The following is a 21,839-nucleotide window of genomic DNA, read 5'->3' as shown; positions in this document are numbered from 1 at the left end:
AAGGGGGACAGGAAGTGGTAGGTATATGCTTATCTCTTCGGTCCTCCGGCTCCTTACAGAGACCTGGCAGGTTGAGTCCCTGTTGTCTCTTTCATTGCTTTTCCCTCCTTCCTCATTTCCCTCTCCCCTGTCCCTTACTCCTGCTCCCTGGTATTACTTCCCCCAAATAAACTACGAACGTGCAATCCCTTATCTCAGACTTGACTTTATAGGAGGTGCACAGGCTGAGATGGTTGGTACTAGAAGTTGCTGTAGCTAGCGGATCTTCAGAATGGGATTCTGGAACTGGATCCATCCACCAGGCAGATGGCAACAAGGACCCCACTGCTGGTGGTAAGTGAGGTGAGAGGAAGCCCTGGGGAACTGCCTCAACATAATTAGTAAGGCTGTTGTCAGGAGTGGTTTTGAAGGCAGTGCAGTTGGCTCATACAATAGCAGCGGCTGGTGAGTGGTATGGGCTGAGGGTAATTACAGGGTTATTGAGAGAGCTGGCTTTTGTTAACACCTTCAGGTCCTTGAAGGAAAAAAAAGAGAAAATGACAGGTTTGGGTTAGCCACCAGCAAACTGTGAGAATCAGAAGGCCTCTATGTAGTATTTAAAGAGACATTTATCTCCTGCGGACACAGGACAGATGGTGCTAAAATCAGGCTTAGGACTTAAGAACAGCAGAGATACAAAGGAGACAATGTACAGCTTCAACGGGTCTCTTATACCAAAGGCAAGGCTCTGGTGAGAAAAGAGAGGGGCCCTGAGATCTGGAATAGAGACACTTAGGGTAATGAGCCTGAGAATCTTAAATTCTCAAATTGCCCTGAACCCTCTGGGCTGGGAGAAACAGCTTCTGCTCTTTTGCCAAAGGTGAAACACTTCCTCTCATACAGAGACTGTGGGAATACCAGAAATATCACTGAGGCAGGTGTCTTCTTGGGAGGATGATGCATGTCCTCCTTAGATTCTATCCCCACTCTTCCCAGGGCCACAGACCTGTGTAACTAGGATGCAGTTGGAGCAGAGCTCAAGCAGGGCAAGGTGGCTCTTGGTCCAGGAGGAAGTAACTGAAAGCGTTACAAGACTTGGCTCGTAAGTATGGCAGAAATCTTGGGGCCTTCGACCATGGCAGTGGTGACATATAAGGCTACAGAGGGCAATTCACTGATATGGGAGCACTGTCCTCTGACTTGGGACTTATTTCCTGACAAGGACACCTGGAGACAGTCTTTCCTTCCTCCACTAACGCAGTATAGAAGGCACAGGGAAGGAGGTCACTGGTATCTTTGAGAAGCTCAGTGGCAGCCGTCCTCTCTCGGCTGGAGATGCTCCCATGGAACTAGGCCCTCTGGTACCATTATGGGAAGCGAGGCCCGATGCCATATTTCCCAGAAATCTGTGCTGATGCCCAGATAAAAACTCACCATGGTGTTCTTATACGTGAAATAGAAGAGCGGCTGGCAGGTGTGTTACTTGACTTGTGTTACCAGAAACAATTGAGAAATGACAAACAGAAGGTTGCCCGTCAGAATGGAAAACTACAGTTTCTCACCCAGTTTCTAGATCTAAGTCGGTGTGTACCAAAGTGCTGTTGATTGAGTCCGTACCGAGGGATCCTGCAATGCCACCACAAGTACTTCTCAATCCTTTCCCAAAGGGATCTGTGGCTGTTTACCAGAGTAACAGGAGAAAGGGAAATACTCAGACCTTTCAAGGGCTGTGGCTAGCTGCAAAGTCTGAGCTGGCACTGACATCTGGGGATCCAAAATGCTATCACGGCCCCAGCTTCGAGTAATGGCTCACAGTGGGGCCTATTGGGTCCACGGTTCTGCCCTTGAGGTTATTTCCTCCACTTCCAAGTGCATAATAAGGATGGATACACTAGTAGTTCACAAACCTTCACACTGGTTTCACAACCAGTTGGGAGTAAGAGGCAATATGGCAGAAAGGGCCAAAGAGAAGGCCTTGGAATTGCACACACTCCCCAACACAATCCTGGCCAAAAGAGGAAATCGGAACAAACCACATCCCAAAAGGAAATGATGGATTAGCACCATCAAAGACGTAAAGGATGCAGGGGTGGCAGTCCACATCATAATCCCACTCAATTCACCTGGTAGACTACTATAAACTCAACCAAGTCATACCTCCAAATGCAGGTGCTGGGCCAGACGTGGTATCTCTCCTGGAAGAGATCTACACAGTCTCTGGCACCTGACATGCAATTCATCAGATCATGCATTCATCATTGATCTGATAAGTGTATTCTTCCCAATCCCTATCAGTAAGGAGGATCAAAAGCAGTTCATTTATTGTGGAACAGACAGCAGTCCACATTCACTATTTTGCCCAAGGCCTAGGTTAACTCTTCTGCTCTGTGTTACAATAGAGTCTAAAGGAACTTTGATCATCTTGACATTCCACAGAATATCATGCTGGTCTACTGTATTCATGACTTCAAGTTAAATGGACCTTCTGGTGAGCAGGAAATGACAAGTATTCTGAATGCCCAATTAATGCCAGAGGGTGGCAGAAACGTTCATGGGTATGTCATGGGTTAACGTTCTAGGGGGCCAAAGGCCTGGGGCATGCTGAGACATCCGCTCTAAAGGACAAATTGTTGCACCTTGTATTGCCCACCACTAAAACAAGGCATTGCACTTGGTGGGTCTCTTTAGATTCGGGAGGCAGCATATCTTAAACATGTGCACCACGGACTAGCTCTTGGGAATACTGCTCTGATTACTCCAGGTAATCAGGAAGGCTGCCAATACTGAGTAGGACCCAAGATAGAACTTTACAGCACATCAAAGCTACCGTACCACTCAGGTCATATGAGTCAGTACATCCAGACAAGATCGGGTGTGTTCAGGGCACTGTGGCCATAGACATGAGTCAGTATATCCAATCACGCTAGTGCTGTCTAGCCTCTGGTATGTCATGAGCCCTAATGGAGACTGAGCACCTGACCACGAGACATCGAGTGATTATGTGCCCAAGAGCTGCCAGAGCTGCCCGCTGTGAAGTGGGTAACAGAGACCCATGTCATAAGATTGCACGGAGGCAGCAGCAGTACTCTATGCTGTGACAACGATACATGTGTGATCAGGCTCAAGCAGGTCTGGAGGGAACGGGCAAGACAAAAAGAGGTGGTCAATTCTCCCATGCCATCTATTTTATTGTACTGTCACCTCTCCTTCAACGTACACGTATGGTTTAATGGGAGTTTCCAGGTAATGGAGGAGAAAAACCTCAAGTCCAACTCACAGATAGCTCAGCTCATTATGCTGGCCCTACCTGAAAATGAACTGCCACCAGGAGGGGCCTTGAAGGACAATGGTGAAAGGGTATCCTTCCACCGAACATAGCTTCAAGTGGTGCACTCGATGGCTCACTTTGCATGAAGGTAGAAAGGACCTGAGATAGATATGGACCCGTGGGTAGAGGCAAATAGCTTTCTAGTTGACTAAGAGTATGGAAGGGACAAGGCTGAAAGGTCATTTGGAGAAGAGGCATAAATTGCACTTGTGGGAGTGAGCACAGGGCTTGAGGATCTTTGGGCTTCACACTAATGCCCACCAGAGAGCATCTACTACAGAAAATTCACTGAGAAACCTGGCAGATGTCTTTCTGGTGGGGGTGAGCCTGCTCTGTCCTTGGCCACCCCAGTGCCTGTGTAACTGACCCACGAACACAGTGGTCATGGCTGCAGAAATGGTTGTTATGAATGGCCCCAAAGCACGGCTCCCTCTCTGCAAGGCTGATCTGGCTACTGCTGCTACTGAGTTACCCAACCTGACAGCAGCAACGACTGATACTGAGGCCCAGAGGTGCGCTGTCCTTTAAGGACAGTGGCTGCTATGTGGAGGGGATAGTGATTTGTCCTCACTGGAATTGATACTAGCTTTAATGTTTTATTTGTTTTTGTTTATTTTATTTTTAAGAGACAGAGAGAGACAGAGCGTGAGTGGGGGAGGGCCAGAGACAGAAGGGGAGACAGAATCTGAAGCAGGCTCCAGACTCCTTGCTGACAGTGGGGCTCAAACTCACAAACCATGAGATCATGACCTGAGCTGAGGTCCAACGCTTAACTGACTTACCCACCCAGGTGCCCTGATACTAACTTAAAAAAAAATGTTTTTAATGTTTTATTTTATTTTTTGAGAGACAAAGAGAGACAGAGTGCAAGTGAGGTAGGATCAGAGAGAGAGGGAGACACAGAATCCAAAGCAGGCTCCAGGCTCTGAGCTGTGAGCACAGAGCCTGATGCAGGGTTCGAACCCACAAATGCAAGATCACGTCCTGAGCCGAAGTTGGACATTCAACTGACTGAGCCAACCAGGCACCCCCCCCTCCCCAATACTAACTTTAAATACGAGTTTTGCCTTTCCTTCCTACACCACAATCCAAGGGCTTAGAGAATGCCTGCCTTACTGGCATAGAAATTCACATAACATCAGACCAAGAGGCCCATTTTTATAGCAAAGGAGACATGACAGTTAGCACATGGCCATGGGTTCCACTAGTTCTACTATATACCTCATCAACTACAACTAACCAGCCTAATGGAAGATGGAATTCGTACCTCAGCCCTTCACGGGTATCTGCACTGACCCACATGGTGCTGTGTCTTCAGTGGCTAATCCACTCTGGCTAATTCCCAGTGGGTCTGGGAACCAGGAGCAGAAATAGGACTGGACTCTCTATCATCACTCCTAATGATCTACTTGTGGAAATCATGCTTCCTATTCCCAATATTCTCTCAAATTTGCAGAGCTCTATGTTTACATTATTGACTGAATGTCTCTTAAGAGGTGATTAGTTAAATAAACTATAGGACTTTATATTGCATTCAAATGATAAAACAATATGCAGTTGTTAAAAAGAATAAAGCATATCTGTATGTGTTGACTTGGAAAGATGTCCAAGATACAGTGTTAAGTGTAAGACAGAAATTACAGAATGTATATACTATATGATAGTATTTGTATGTATTTTTTAAAAAGAAATATATGTCTTTGTGCAAGCACAGAAATCCTCTGGGGTAATGCCAGAGAGAGAGGGTAAAGTCAATTTCCTTTTCACTTTATGTTCTTCTATACCTTCAGTTTTTTCTTACATGAGCCTATATTACTTCATCATACAAATGGTTTTAAAAAGATTTAGGGGCGCCTGGGTGTCTCAGTTGGTTAAGCATCTGGCTCTTGATTTTGGTTCAGGTCATGATCTCATGGTTTGTGAGTTCGAGCCCCATATCAAGCTCTGTGCTGACTGTGCACAGCCTGCCTAGGATTGTCTCTCTCCCTGTCTCTGTGCTACCCATGTTCCTTCTCTTTCTCTTTCTCTCAAAATAAGTAAAATAAACTTTAAAAAGTAAAATTAGGGGCGCCTGGGTGGCGCAGTCGGTTAAGCGTCCGACTTCAGCCAGGTCACGATCTCGCTGTCCGTGAGTTCGAGCCCCGCGTCAGGCTCTGGGCTGATGGCTCGGAGCCTGGAGCCTGTTTCCGATTCTGTGTCTCCCTCTCTCTCTGCCCCTCCCCCGTTCATGCTCTGTCTCTCTCTGTCCCAAAAATAAATAAAAAACGTTGAAAAAAAAAATTTTTTTTTAAAAGTAAAATTAAATTAAATTTTAAAAATAAAAAGATTTATGTGTCTTCACTGTATTATAAAACCAAAATAAATATTTTGAAGTTAGTTTCAGAGAGTTAATACATCACCTTTGGGGGGAAAAAAGCTATTTTCATTCTTTAAAAGGCTATTTAGGGGCGCCTGGGTGCTCAGTCGGTTAAGCGGCCGACTTCAGCTCAGGTCATGATCTCACTGTCCGTGAGTTCGAGCCCCGCGTCGGGCTCTGGGCTGATGGCTCAGAGCCTGGAGCCTGCTTCCGATTCTGTGTCTCCCTCTCTCTCTGCCCTCCCCCATTCATGCTCTCTCTCTGTCTCAAAAATAAATAAACATTAAAAAAAATTTAAAAAATAAAATAAAATAAAAGGCTATTTAATTACTACCACCATCTCCAGCCAAGAGGAAAATATTCTTTACCCCTCACGGTGTGGCTGAGGAATCATTCTTTAACGCTTTTGCTAAAGGAAAGCTGTCTTCATCTCGTATTTCTTCCAAATGCCATGGTAGATACCCTGGCTAATGTTTTGTTTTGGGGACGAGTAGAGAAGGAAAGGGTGTGACATATGAAGCAGGAAAGTATTGAAAAAGCTGGAATCACAAGTGGAGAGGTGGGGAGGGGCTTGATGTTTATTTATTTTAAGTTTCCTGTAGACAACGTGGACAGAACAGGGTTTGCCAGGCTGGTCATGAAATCTCTTCTGGATTCTTCCCAGCACAGTCTAAGGATGTGCACAGTGGATGTTCGATTTGGTTTGTTGACTAATAAAGTATATGAAAAGTTCCAGAAAAGAAGCAATAGTACAAATGGGGTCAAAATGAAAGTTAACAATGGCATAGCCAAAAATTAAAGCAGCAATGTACTGATAGTTAAAAACAAATTATTTGTTTGGTTTATACACAGGTTGATAGCTTCCACTGGTTTAGAAAGTCACCTTTCTAAACAAAAAGAGGAATCGAGTTCAAAGTTTTCAACCAGGCAATTCTATCCAATAGCATTTTTACTACAATGCTTTTAAAGTTACTAAGTAATCAAGAAGGCTAATAATTAGCAAGAACATATGCCTGTGAAAGCAAATTTGTGGCTAAGACATCAATCCTGCCAAATAAAAAGGTGAAGTAAAACAGTAAAAAAATTTAAACGGAAATTAAAGACAAGCCTAGCCCATTAAAAAAAGTTTCCATTCTGTATAAAAAGTACTACCTCCTAGTATGGTTTTTCTGTTCTATAACGACTGTATGTAACACAGACTGTCTACTTATAAATTTTTTATTTGCTGAAAATAAAAGCAATTTGAGTAGCTAAGAAAGTAATAGCTTAATTACATTTTTTTTAGCAATGTGCACTCTAAAATCGCTTATTTTCTCCTATTGCTCTGTGATATTTTTTAATTTTCTACAGTGTAAGGTGTAGGCAGGATGTGTGTAGGAGCGTTTAGGGGACTGATACACAGTGGTATGTGCTTAATCTCCATATAAACTAAGTGTCTCTATGACGGTGATGAGCCAGCCTGTTGATTTCTGCTACTTTTGTTCTTGAAGTATTTGTACGGCAGCTTTATTACTTAGGAGTTCACTACACAGCAGAAATACAATCTTTCTGTATAAACAAACTGTGAGCTAAGCCAAAACATCTTATAATAAACAAACAAAACAGCCTGTTACTATTTGCAGGTAGTATGTTATCTTGTAAAACTCAAATTAAACAGGTCTCCACTTGTTGAACAAATAGGGAAAGATGATGATAAGGGGAATTTGTTTGGTTTCTATCACTGTGGGCAAGGGAATGCCCTGCTTTGTTCTCCGCACTATTGACAACCAGTTTCCATGAACCCCCAATACCTATCTATGTATTAGCAATGAACATCGAAGGGCCAGATCTGCCAGTCTCTACTGAGAACATCTGCATATAATGAAAGCTGTACATTCCAAAGGCCCAAAACTGAATCTGTGGGTCAAACGTTACCTGCAGATGTGTTCTGTTTGGCCTGAACGGTGTTCGACATTTTAAAAAATTACTTGTCAACCTTTTTAAAGTCAGATTTCATACTGAAATGAACCACGGCTCCTTGGAAAAATGGCTGATTCCACACCTGGGGCAGGATGAGCCTGGTACATTTTGTTATGACACACAATAAAAAAATATTCAAGGAGGGGAGGCTGGGTGGCTCAGTCGGTTAAGCGTCCGATTCTTGGTTTTGGCTCAGGTCATGATCTCATGGTTTTGTGAGTTCGAGCCTCACGTCAGGCTCTGCGCTGACAGCATGGGGCCTTCTTGGGGTTCTTCTCTCTCTGCCCCTCCCCCCACTTGTGCTGGCATCTCTCTCAAAAAATAAATAAATAAACTTTAAAAAAGTATTCAAGGAATGGTAGCATCTCTCAGGACAGAGGAGTGGGATCTAAAGAGTCCCACAGGGCCAAACGTGTGACAATTTGAGAATGAAAAAGAAGAATGACAGTGATGGTTTAGAACAAACTGAAGAAAAAAAAATCCACAAATTCACAGTGATACTGAAGAGTGTATGAGGTGGTGGGAGGGGTAGTATGTGAAGGAAGGTTGTTTTGTTGTTGTTGTTGTTGTTGTTGTTGTTGTTGTTGAACAGAAAAACTGTTAAATAATGAATGTAGAAAGAACTGTTAAAAATCATCATTTTATGGGGCACCTGGATGGCTCAGTTTGTTAGGCGTCCAACTCTTGATTTAGGCTCAGGTCATAATCTCACAGTTCATGAAATTGAGCCCCACATCAGGCTCTGCTCTGTCAGCACAGAGCTTGCTTGGGATTCTCTCTCTTGCTCTCTCTCTGCCTGTGCCCTGCTCATTCTCTCTCTCTCTCTCTCAAAATAAAGAAATATTAAAAAAGAGAAAATCACCTGTTACAATAACTGTTATTATAATCTATTCAAGCAAAGATTACTGGGTGAAAGTTGTTGGTGCACAAGGTGGTCAAAGAGTCTCAGCGTATCTCCCCACAGATTACACATTAGCTATAAAGGAGAAGATGTTTCTTTACACTTAGGAAATATGGAAGACCCATCAGGACCAAGAGGTCAAAGCTGAGAGCACCAGTTATGGGACACACTGATACTGTGTAGAGAACTAGTGTTCTCCTGCTGAGAACTAGTGTGACAGACTCATCCTCACTCCTATAGTGGAAACAGCCAGACAATCTATGTTGAAGCACATTCCAACAAACTGGTCTGCACTCTTCAAAAATGCCAATATTAAGAGAGACTAAAGAGACATGATAACTAAATGCAATGTGTGGTCATTGATTAGATCCTGGATTTAAATATATAGGTGTAGTTATAGTTACAGTTATATAGTTATAGCTACATAACTATTATTGGAACAATATGAGAAATTTGAGCACAGCCTGTATGTCAGATAATGGTATTGAGTCAATGATAAATCATATTGTGGAAATCATATTGTGGTTACACAGAAGAATTCTAGCAGATTCATGCTGCATACTTAAGGAAATGATTCAGCCAAAAAAGTGTGGTGTGTGTGTGTGTGTGTGTGTGTGTGTGTGTGTGAGACAGAGACAGAAAGGAAATGAAGCAGAATTTTCACAACTGATTAATGAATCCAGTTAAGGGAATGCAGGAATTCATTATACTATTCTTTCCACTTCTATATATGTATTTTGTAATTTTTTTTCAAAACAAAGAATTGTAGGGGGAAAAAAACCCAGAGATTTTACATAAAATTGTTTGGGGCTTTTTAGAAAAAGACTCTGAAAATCTAGCACCCTGGGCTTGCATTCTGTGGGTGGAGGGGTAGCCACCCACACACCCTACAAGCCATGAGGTCTCTGGCCTGCCCAAGCCCACTTTCTATCTTGTCTTACATTCAGCCTGCTTCAATCCTTTGTCTCCAGTGTGATCCCCACAAACATTTGAGTTTGCAATCTCACATAAACCATAACAGAGAATTTTGAACATGGCTAAAGCAATTTCTAGAAATGTGTTACAAATCCATTTCAACAAGCCAATTAAACAATCTGAAGAGAAGGAACCTAGAAATGACATCTATACTAGCAACGGCAGCACTAGATGTCACAGAACTTCCCATTGAGGCTTCTATTGAGTTGTGAAATATTATTCAACTAATACTGGGAAAATATTCCTTCAACTAATACTAGGGGAACAGAAGCCTTTAAAAATTATGAAATATCTAGGGCACCTGGGTGGCTCAGTCGGCTGAGTGTCCGACTTTGGCTCAGGTCATGATCTCACAGTTCCTGGGTTTGAGCCCCATGTTGGGCTCTGTACTGTCAGCATAGAGCCTGCCTCAGACCCTCTGTCCCCCCATCTCTTTGTCCCTCCCTGGCTCATTCATGTGCTCTCTCTCTCTCTCTCAAAAATAAATAAACATAAAATTTAAAATTATGAAGTATCTAATTAGATCCTAACACTAGGGAGCATTTACACGGTACTCCGTTAGCATTCGGTGGAACGGGGCCCTGGCACAAGAGCACATGGAATTAAGCACTTCATAAGTTCTTTGCATAACAGGGAACCATGTCAGATGTATTTGCCACAGTCCCTTCTCATCCCTGGGATGGTAATTTGCCCAGTAGTATTTCTGGTCTGATTTTTTACTGCAGTGAACCTCTCAGGACAGACCGTGTGAAGTCCTTCACCTACAGTGCCTATCTTTGGTATTAAGTCCCACCTCTCTGCCTTTCCACGTATGCGTCTTTCCCTATGCAACTGTTTTGTTTGTTTGTTTGACCCTCTATTGTTCTGCTCTTGCATCCTTAAGGCTGTTTGACCACTGTTCAATGTTTGGCCCAAGAGCACTCTTGCTCCCCTCAGCAAAAAGTCAGCATAACAGTGCCAAATACAGACATAAATCAAGGTGAATTGGTGGGCCAGGTTCCAAGCCGCACCAGAGCTTGCCCAAGGTCACCCCACAGCTCTGAGCTATTTCAGAAACTGCAAGTCTCAACTGTGGCTCCTGTCCCCATGCAGTCACACAGCCTGACAGACTCATTGGAAGGTTACTGAAAGCGAAGAGACAACAGGAAAAAAAAAAAAAAGGGAATGTTCTGAACATTCCGTAGGTTCTTACTATTCATGATTAATTAAAATCAAATGAGAGCATATTTCTGGCACATAAAACACACTCAATATTCTCAACAACCCCAAAGGAGCTTTTCCACCATATTTATCCCCAAATGAGTCTTTTTTCCCCTTATCATTTCCCAAAGAAATTTTAACTCCACAAATCTACTGTATATGTGCTGTATGGAATCTGTGCTTTATACAGTAAAAGTTACACTACCCCTACCCATTCCCTGAAACCAATTTTCATCCTCTTGGGGGTGATGTTGTTCTCATTAAGAAAGCAGGTACTGTAATGTTTATAGTATAGCTGTAAATGGACATTTTCCCCCGTGCTTATTCTTGTCTTTGTTGGTCGCAAACCATAAATTTTGCCCTTTAAAATAATCTACAGGGTCATGGAATGAGAGTTGGAAAGAACTGCCATTCCAGCAAGAATCTGCACCCAGGCTCCATGGAAGCCATAAGTCCCACAGCTAACGCCCTGCCAGATAGGACAAATCCTGAGGACGGTCACTGAGAGACTTCAGAGTGTGGTGTTTGGTGTAATGTGATGGTCCTGATGTGTGGGAGCAGCAAGGCATGGACTTGGGGACAGACAGAACTGTGTCTGCATTCCAGCTCACTAACCAGGAGGCCATGGCATATCATTAACCAGCCTGAATCCATATGTAAAATGAGATAGCAATACCCACCTCCTAAGGTCATTATAAATATAATTTGTGCCTCCTAGGTAATGATACTTGGCACTTTGCCTAAGTCTACTGGGTCACCAAATGGCGATACATCACTCCTTCTGCTTGCTTCTATCTTGTTTTGTCTTCTGGAGGCAGGTTACCACAGACAATGTCCTAGCTGCTGCTTTCAGCCCTTGACTGATGTCGGTCAGATCTACTCTCAGGCCCCCATACCATGTTCCACACTGCTAAAGGTCTGCCCAGGCACCGCATAGTGGTTCTGTCCTGTCCTTTACCTCAACTCCTCTGGGAGCATCTACTCTTCCTACCACTCCTGTTGGAAATCTCTGCTTCCTCTTCCAATTGTTCTACCATTTTCATGCCACAGAAAGAAGGTTTAACATCATAAAGGCTGAGGGGCTTCAGTAATACAATTCTTCTGGGTTGGCTGGCTCACATTGTTTTGAACCACAAGGCCCTTTCCTTCCTGGACACATAGATAGTCCCCAGGAGTTGGGTTGGGTTCAGTTAAGCCACCTGTTTTATGCAGAGCCAGTATTTACTTCCCAAAACAAGGCCTGTGATGACTCTAGCCTATCGTGCCAGACTTCTTGATGTAAGGTGATTTTCTTGCAGGATCCTTGTGTCTCTGCGTAATCTAGCTTCTGTCATGACTGCCCCACTTCCCATCTAAAATATCTTTATATGCTTGAAACCCTGGTCACGGAAGGGGGTTGAATTTTTCCTATAGGGTTCATGGGTCACATGCAAATCAGGACATGTCACATACCTAGGTGGAAGAAGTTCTACACACATAGCTTGGAGATAACTGTAGGTCCTGTAAAGATTAAGGATATGTTAAGAACCTAGCAACATTCCAAGTAGCCTAATCTAGCTGGTCCATGAATCGGTCTTTTATTACACTATTACAGCTATTTTTGGCCTTGGTGCAGGTTAGTAAGTCAAGGTCATGGCTCCAGGAATTCTCTCCCTCCAAAAAAACATCAAGTTTCTTTGTCTGCTGGACTGATACCATTAGCATACAAATATACTTATTCTCCCATATTAAAAACAACTACTAAAACTCTCTTGATCCTATTTCTCAGTTTTTTTTAAATAATCAAACTCCCCAAAAGAGTTGCCTATATCACCGTCTCTACTTTGCTCTCCCCATCCTCGGTCGAATCCTCTCTGATGAAGCCTTCATTCCTGCCACTCCACCTAACAGCTCCTGTCAAGATCTCAAATGACCCTCATATCTTCAAAGCCACTGACTAATTCTAAGTCTACACTAATCATGACCTTTGACACTTTGGACCATTCCCTTGTTCTTTATAAGAGCTTTTATTTGAATTCCAGTTAGTTAACACAGTATAATATTAGTTTCAGGTGCAATATAATGATTCAGTACTCCCAGACATCACTTGGTGCTCATCACAAGTGCACTCCTTAATCCCCATCACCTATTTCACTCATCCCCCCACCTACCTCCCCTTTGGTAACCATCAGTTTGTTCTCTATAGTTAAGATTCTGTTTCTTGGCTTGCCTCTTTCTTTTTTCCCCCATGATCATTTTTGTTTGTTTGTTTCTTAAATTCCATGTCTGAGTGATATCATATGGTATTTATGGTATTTGTCTTTCTCTGACTTATTTCACTTAGCATAATCTCCTCTAGCTCCATCCATGTCACTGCAAAGGGCAAGATTTCATTCTGACCATCCTCTCATTCTTGAAACTTTTCTTCACTAAGCATTTAAGTGTGGGGAAATAGGTGCAAGAATTCCTTATATTTACATAAATGGGTTAAACAAGCTTAGGGCAGAAAGCTGCCGCCACAGGGCGGAAGTGCCCAAGGTTAGTTAGTGAGATATTATAATAGGATCAAGAGTAACACAAGTTACACAAGTTATATCACCTGCAGGAAACTACTTTCCATCTGGCACCAATATATTTTGATCACACACTGCACTTGCTCCCCAAACCCTTTGCTTCTTACACACACAACTGTCTGATTGTTTTCTTCACATTCACCACATATGTAAGATCTTGAGAGCTCAATAAATATGGAAGCAAAACCCTTGTTTGGGGCTCTTATCTGTCCCAGACATTAGCCTCAATTCTGTCCCAGACATTAGCCTCAATTCTGTGTCTGCTCTCTTACTGGACAAGAGAGAACTCCAGACTCATAGTCTGTGACATTTAAGAACATTGCTCTTGAGATTTTCCTACGTTAATGATCACCCCCTTTTATTCCTCCTTTGCTGGTTCCTCCTCATCTTCCTGACCTCCAAATGCTGGAGCTCCAGGGTTAAGTCTTTGGTGTTTGTCTCTCCATTCCCCACGGCAACCCAGGCTCAGGCCCTTACATGCTTTTGTTATGCTGATGTCTCCCAATTTTATATCTCCAACCTGGATTTCCCCCAAATGCCAGACTTGTATATTTAAATGCCTACCTACTAGTCTCCTTAGATTTGCATCTCGAATTTACCATATCCAAAATAGAATTCTTGATTTCCTTTCCCCTAGATTTGCACCTGGGTCTCCCTATCACAATGAATGACCCGATCTTTTCATTCTTGTAGTTAGTTACTCAAGTCAGGAACTTTGGATTCGTTCTTTTAAAAAAAAATTTTTTTTTTTTTAATTTTTGATGTTTATTTGTTTTTGAGAGAAAGAGCGTGAGTGGGGAGGGGCAGAGAGAGGGAAGGAGACACAGAATCTGACGCAGGCTCCAGTCTCTGAGCTGTCAGTACAGAGCCTGAGGCGGGGCTTGAACCCATGAACCTCGAGATCATGACCTGAGCCAAAGTTGGACGCCCAACCGGCACCTCTCTGCTCAAAATCCTTTCATGGCTCCCATCTCATTCAAAGTAAAATCCACAGTTCCTACCAAGACCCACAAGCCCTTACCCCTCTAACTTCTGACCCCTTACCACTCTAACTTCATCTTCTATGACCTTTGCCCTTCGTTTACTGTGCCTCAGACCTACTGATCTCTTTACTCCTCCCAGAACACACCAGAACACACCACACCTAATACACATCACTTGATCCTGCCTGTGGCCTTTGTACTTACTATTCCCTCTGCCTGGAAAGCCTGCATCACTCACTCCTTCCCATTTCCTTCTGTTATCTCTTCAAATGTCATTCGTCAGAAAGGCTCTTCCTAACCCCTCTCTATAAAAAAAGCAAGCCAGCCCCTTCATCACCTTTTACCCCTTTACCATGCTTTGTATTTTACCACTTGACATATAATTATTTCTTTACTGTCAGTCTCTCCTTACTTGGAGGGCAAGGGCTAAGAACAATGCCTGCTACATACAGAAGTTCTGTAAAAAGTTCCCAGATTAACATGTGGCAACTCTCTTATGCACAAATGTCTCATCAAAAACAATGAAAATGTTGAATTCCTTTTTTTTTTTTTTTTCCACATTGGAAAGTGAGTTTAAGAAAGGGTAGGAGAGCTGCTTTGAGCTCAGGTACTGCAGTATAATTTTATTACTGTCACTAAATAGTACTTAATTTAGAGTATGTCTTTAGAGTATGAGCGGGCTGATTATAACTGTTCCAAGTGTTTATATTTTTAAAAGCCTAACTATGTAATTCGGAAAAAATAAGATTCAGAATTAAACATTAAAGGATTGACTGCAATAGGACCTCTTGGTGAACAGTGAATTATATTTAGTTTAAAAAGCAGTTTGTTAGGGGCGCGTGGGTGGCTCAGTTGGTTAAGCATCCGACTTTGGCTCAGGTCGTGATCTCATGGTTCATGAGTTTGGGCCCCATGTCAGGCTCTGTGCTGACAGCTCAGAGCCTGGAGCGTGCTTTGGAATCTGTGTCTCTGTGTGTGTGTGTGTGTCTCTCTCTCTGCCCCTCCTCTGCTTGTACTCTGTCTCTTCCTTTCAACAATAAACACTTAGGGGCGCCTGGGTGGCTCAGTCGGTTAAGCGTCCAACTTCGGCTCAGGTCATGACCTCACGGTCCGTGAGTTCGAGCCCCGTGTCGGGCTCTGTGCTGACCACTCAGAGCCTGGAGCCTTTTTCGGATTCTGTGTCTCCCTCTCTCTCTGACCCTCCCCCGTTCATGCTCTGTCTCTCTCTGTCTCAAAAATAAATAAATATTAAAAAATAAAAAATACAAAAAATAAACATTAAAAAAATTTTTGAAAGCAGTTTGCTAGTACAAACACTAGATTTATCTCATAAAAATGTGTCACTTTTTTTCAAATGGCGCAAAAGAATGTTATTTAAAAAGTGTTTCAAGTTTTCAGGAAAAAATGTTTTCTAAAAATATTAGCAAACCAGTTTTTGATAATTATTATCCTCAAGAGCATTTACCAATGGATGGTTACATCCTCATATAAGCTTCCAAACCAAGAACGGAAAGCATTGCAGGTGTGCTGCCTTGAAATTATGCAGCTAAACGCTGGACAACACACTCCCATGATCTCATCTGCTTCCAAGAAAACAACCATAATTTTCAGAACAGTCCAACAGCAACTATCGGGAGTTACTCTAAACTGTAATGTTTTAAAAACACACACACAAGGAATTCTCTGAGGATGGAGGGAGGCCAAATTTTATTACAAAATCCAAGGACCATGCAGTTCTTCTGTCGTGTGCTAGTATTTCATTGTATCAGCTATGGATCCTCTAAGCAGGGGATCACCTGATCTGGGGAAGCTTCTCCTTCTCAGACATAGCGCTAACTTTCCTGACATTGAGCTGCACAAAACAAACGACGTCGCCATTTTCATCGGTGGATAGTGAAGTGAGAAAATAAGGGCAATGGTACACACACACACACACACACACACACACACACACAGAATTACACAATCCATTATTCACATACGGCAGGAAGGTATCTGTATAGATGTTATTTGTAGTTGCCAACTACTCTCTCAGGAAGACTGTGCTTTTTTCTAAAATTGTGTTTTTCCTAGGTTTTTTTTGTTTTTAATTTTTATTTTATTTTATTTATTTTTTTTTCAACGTTTTTTATTTATTTTTGGGACAGAGAGAGACAGAGCATGAACGGGGGAGGGGCAGAGAGAGAGGGAGACACAGAATCGGAAACAGGCTCCAGGCTCCGAGCCGTCAGCCCAGAGCCTGACGCGGGGCTCGAACTCACGGACCGCGAGATCGTGACCTGGCTGAAGTCGGACGCTTAACCGACTGCGCCACCCAGGCGCCCCTAATTTTTATTTTAGAGAGAGTGAGTCAGCAGGGAAGAGGGGCAGAGGGAGGAGAGAAAGAATCCCAGGCAGGCTCCACACTCAGCACAGAGCCCATTGTGGGGCTCAATCTCACAACTGTGAGATCGTGACCTGAGCTGAAATCAGGAGTTGGACACTTAACTGACTGAGCCACCCAAGGGCCCCTATGTTTTTTTTTAAATACTAAAATGTCCTGTCTTTTATGAAATGATGGTGAAAGTAGTTGGTAGTTGGTTTTTTAAAATGCGGACAACACTATCCCAATCTGTAAAAAAAAAAAAAATTTTTTAATTTTACAGGTACATGAAATCCAAAAATCCACACATGAAATGTATGCATGTGTGTGTGTGTGAGTATGTGTGTGTGATGGAATATAGTTCAGCCACAAAAAGAAGAAAATTCTGCCACTTACAACAACATGGATAGACTTTGAGGCAATTATGCTAAGTGAAATAAGCCAGACAGAGAAAGACAAATACTGAATGTTTTCATTTATGCATGGAATCTAAAAAAGCTGAATTCATAAAAATAGAAGGTAGAATGGTGGTTGGCAGGAGCTGGAGGGTGGGGAGATGGGTACAAACTTCCAGTTATGTACCCATAAGTTCCAAGTGATTAAATATACATGAATAAGTTCCAAGTGATTAAATATACATGTGGTAACTACAGTTAACAATACACATTATATAAATGAAAGCTGCTAAGAGAGTAAATCTTAAATGTTCTAACTACCAAAACAATGGTAATTATGCAAGGTGATGGAGGGGTTAACTACCTTATTGTGGTAATCATTTCATAATACATATGTGTAACAAATATCACATCGTATGCCTTAAATTTACACAACGTTACATGTCAATTATACCTTAATAAATGGGGGGGAGAGAAAAAAATCCAAAAGTCTACAAATGACAACTTTCTAATTAAAGGCATCTTGGTTAGCTTCTTTCTTTTCAGAAGAAAGCCAAACTCCTTAGCCAGGCATTCAAAGTCTTCTACATGTGGTCTTAATCTATTTGTCTTGATTTCCTTATAATAGGAGCAGTCAGGGGGTCAGCCCCTGCCAGTCCTCACCTACTCTGGCTAAGGCTTCTGAGGTAACCTTCAGCCTCAACCTCCTTGGTTCCTAGTTCCTGACCTTAGTAAGGGTCATTAAAAGCCCCAGCTCTGCAAGAGGTGTGCAAGGAAAACACCAGGAACTCAAACTCACTGAGCTGCAACTTTCCCCTGGGCCCACAGAGCTGTGCTTTGCTCACAGTTTAGTATTCTTCCCACGGCCCACTGGAGCTCTCCCTTGAATTCCAGCTCAGATGGGGGCCCTAAACTGTTTGCCTAGATGTCACCAGTTTCCTGTTCTCTGGGACTACAACATGTCCTCTGGAGTCAGGCGCCAAACCCCAAAGGCCACCTGGGACCAAGGTGCAGCTTTGGGCTAAGAATCACTTAACCCAGGCCAGACCTATCTTCCAGGAAAGTCCTCACACCCCCTTCTACTGAACCCTGGCTTCCTTTGCTTTCTTTCTCTCCCTGGCCTGTTGTCATCCAGCAGGCAATCCTGGCTAAGACTTTAGGGTTATAACCTGTGTTCCCTCAATATACTGCTTTCCACACATACACCTTTTCCTTGGACAGACTGTCTGCCCTAATGCCTTATTTCTCATTCCATGCATCCTTAAATACCTCAAAATGTAGCTTAAACATACGTCTAATTACTTTATTTAGAGGGTTCTTGTCAGGCAGACATGGGGATACAAGGTAAATGACACAAACCCTGCCCCAATAGGAACCCAGTTTATCAGGAGTGAGAGCCAAGGGGAAATTTATCTTCCTTCCCTTCTGTGAATTAAGTATCTGAAACACAGGATGTACAACTTCTTATAAACATTGTTTTAGGCACAATGAGGTTCTATACATACTTACTGAATAAATATATGGAGAAAATGTGACTTCATTTAACAAACTCTCAATTCACTTTTTCAGCAAATATTTAAGGACCTATTATGTGTTAGGAATATCACAGAAAGCTAAAAAGTTAGGGCGTTAGAGACCAGACTCTATCAATAATCTAGTCTTATCTCATATTGATTAGGGGAATCTACAGTTGTGCACTTGATTTTGAAGAATGGGGAGCTCTGTGCTTTGAAAACGGGCTCCTGTGCACACAACTCTTTCCTTTAAGGCGTATCAATATTCAGTTATTCAGGAGAACGCATTCTGACTTCTTAATATATTGTGAACAACCACCCTACCTAAGAGCTTATTTTGTTAACATTATTTTTCAGTCCAACAGTAACATTTATTTATTGGGGGCCCAGCCCACTGCACACTTGCTTAGAAGTCCACACAGAAAAACAGAGGTTTCCATCCTGGAGGAACTCAATTAACTCAGGGAGCTACACCTGCAAACCCAGTATTGCTAAAGGGTGCTGAGAGGGTTCCGAGGCATTCACAGGTGACCTTCAGCATCAGAAAAAGAGTACCTCTCCACTAGAACCAGATGGTCTTTTCTTTAGAGTAAATGAATCCTCTAAATACGATTATCGCCTTCTGCCCTAGGGGAAACCTGAGAAAGTGAAAAACCCCCATCAGCCCAAAAGAAAGGGTGAGAACCTGTCCCAGTGTGTAGACAGTGGGGAAGGGCAGAGTAGTCCAGGCCCTGAGATGGGCCCTGCTGGTCTCACCCCTTCCTAGGGGAGGGCCTAACGGGGTGGGGGTGGGGAAACCCTGGAAGTGTCCTCTCACAATAGACAGCATCCTGCTGGTAAAGACCATCCTAAACCTAAAGAGAGAGTTTTCCTATTTTCCACCCATTTAAATTTACCCAAAGCCTGCTACTTCACATTCAGATAACCCCATACATAATCCAGCCATGGGGAAGAGAAGACTATCAGAGAGGCCTGGAGAAAACAGAGAGGCAGCGATAAGAGAAAATCCCCTGAATGTTCCACTCATCTCCCACTAGGTTGCTCTTTCCTGATCATTTATTTGGTTATACATGCTCGAACACAGAGGCCCTGTTTGAAACCAAGTTAATCCCACTGTGTTCATTACATGGCACGTCCTGTGTTGGGATTGGGGTTTCATCTTCACAGAAATTCAGAAAAGCGGCCTCTTTCTATTACGGAAAAAAAATACTTTCAGCTTGTAAGTAACAACTGTTTCCACTGCTCTGATTTTATGGTCTCCTATAGTTAACTAATAAACATTTTAAAAGTGATCATTTCACTTTTTTAAGAAGAACCCTTTTCTAGAGAAAGGACACTAGGGTGTTCAGCAGCAGATAAAACGTCAGCTTCCAACAGTTTGAAAACAGGTGAATGATTAATTATCCTAATGGACTGAGAATATCAACAGAAGATGGCCTGAAAGTTTAATGCTCATGAATGCCAGAAAATTGGAGTTGTTCCCGTACTATCAAAGTTGAGGGCTCTTGAAGAATCAGATCTAGAGCTGACATCAAGAAGCGATGGGGAAGAAAAATAAAATACCCCACAGCATCTCTGAAAAGGAATAGCATCTTTCTCTGCACTGATGTCTCTGCTTTCTGGTTCATTATGCATTTGGTGACCTGTACATCTTAACACATTTACTAAACATAACACGACTCACTTAAGTTTTTTAGTCCCTGATAATTCACTTTAAATAATCCATTACCTTGAGCATGCGGATTTCTCGAAGGGCGATTTTCTTTATGACAGGGTCATCTTCTGATTCCAGAAATCTCTTGATGGCTACAATCTGGCCCGTGTCCCTGTTTCTGCATTTGAAAACAACTCCATAGGATCCTTCGCCAATTTTCCCAATTTTTTCATACTTCTCCATCATAGAGGAGGAATAAATCTTAAAATGGATCTTCACATAGTTTGAAAATGTCGCTTATGAAATACTGGCACGAACAGACTGACTGTACTAGAGCCCCACTCAACGATGGGTCTTTGTCAAGCACCTAGAACAGAAGGGCACTTGTTAAAGAATTAGGAATCGACCCCTGTCCTTAAAGCCTCGCCCCTCAGCAACCGCAACGAGATCCGGGATGACAGCCTAGAGCTCGTCTTCAGTAATCCAATTCTAATCGTCTGGTACACACCCTGCAAGTTAAAATGCAACCCGTTATCCTAAATCGAACGGAGTTGTAAGATAATCTATCTTGTTTAATGTTATAGTTCATCCGATCTAAGACACATGAGCCTGCTAGAGGACGGAGAAGGAAGACTCAGGGATTCCCCGGTTCTAATTTCGGGTCTCATTTCCTTTGGGCAAGGAGACACCATCCGGGTCCCCGCGGGGGCGAGGCAGGCGCCCGAAGGGGGAGCCCGGCGACCCCAGGCGCGGGCGGGCCTCGGCGGGGAGCGGGGCCGCGCCTTCCCGCCGCCCCCGCGGGGCCCGGCCGCCAGCGCCACCCGGTTGCCCACCCGCTCCCGGTCCGCGCAGCGCAGCCTCGAGCGGCACCACGTGGCGGCCAGGCCCGCCGTCCGGGCCCGCGCGCCTTCCCCGCCCGGGACTCACGGCGCCGCGCGGCCCGGCCTGGCCCTGCTCCCGCCTCGCCGCCTCTCTGCCGGCTCCGCTCGCCGCCGCCCCGGCCGCAATCCCTATGGGAACCGGCCCCCGCCCCGGACTGGCCTGGGCGGGGCCGCCGCGCCCCGGCTGCCCTTCTGGAGCGGGCCGCCAGCCAGGCTGCGGGGAAGGGCCCTGGGGGGTGAGGGGGCCCTAGGGCCCGGTTGCCCGCGCGACCCTCTGCCGGGAGAGGAGGCCTGCGGGACTGCAAACTCCAGCAGGTCGTGTAGAACGCAGCTATAGCAGAGTCGGCTGGGAAGACGCCTGCGCCGGGAGCACCCCTCCCCAACCCTCGTGCAATCTGTACTTCACCCGCAGGGCAGATCCTACCGGTACTACGCGGGATTACTCCCCCCGTGCCCTCCGCTAGGATGTAAACGGCTTGAGGGCAGCTTCTGTGTCTGTGCTCATCAGCGCTGTAGCATCCAGTCCAGTGAATGATGAATGAATGAAAGCAGAGTGAGGAAAAGAGGGAGAGGAAGGTATGATGACTGAAACTGGTTGCAGTCAGCACTTCCTTCCACTAGTTTGGGATCCATCACCATTAACTTCCTCTATAGCTGGGCTTTCTGATATGGGAGACTTACAGAGCCCGCCTTGGTTTAGGAGGGGTTTTTTTTTTTGTTTCTTTCTTTCTTTCTTTCTTTCTCTTTCTTTTTTCTTTCCTCCCCACCCTTTCTGACTTTTCTTAAGTGATCTCTACACC

The 21,839-nt window shown here is 43.8% G+C and overlaps 1 protein-coding gene across 1 annotated transcript in view; it reads right to left on the bottom strand.

The window, feature by feature from the left end:
- CDKL1 (cyclin dependent kinase like 1) overlaps window positions 1-21,367 on the bottom strand; it is a 57,659-nt gene extending 36,292 nt beyond the window's left edge. Inside the window, exon 1 of the mRNA XM_049612814.1 lies at window positions 20,234-21,367. Within this exon, the coding sequence (XP_049468771.1) occupies window positions 20,234-20,404 (171 nt within the window). The 5' untranslated portion in view covers window positions 20,405-21,367. The remainder of the gene's footprint in view (window positions 1-20,233) is intronic.
- Window positions 21,368-21,839: the final 472 nt, after the last annotated feature.

The sequence above is a fragment of the Panthera uncia genome (genome assembly GCF_023721935.1).
Source record: "Panthera uncia isolate 11264 chromosome B3 unlocalized genomic scaffold, Puncia_PCG_1.0 HiC_scaffold_1, whole genome shotgun sequence".
Lineage (NCBI taxonomy): Eukaryota > Metazoa > Chordata > Mammalia > Carnivora > Felidae > Panthera > Panthera uncia.
The sequence above is the reverse complement of the archived record's forward strand: the minus strand, read 5'-3'. Positions and strand labels throughout refer to the sequence as shown.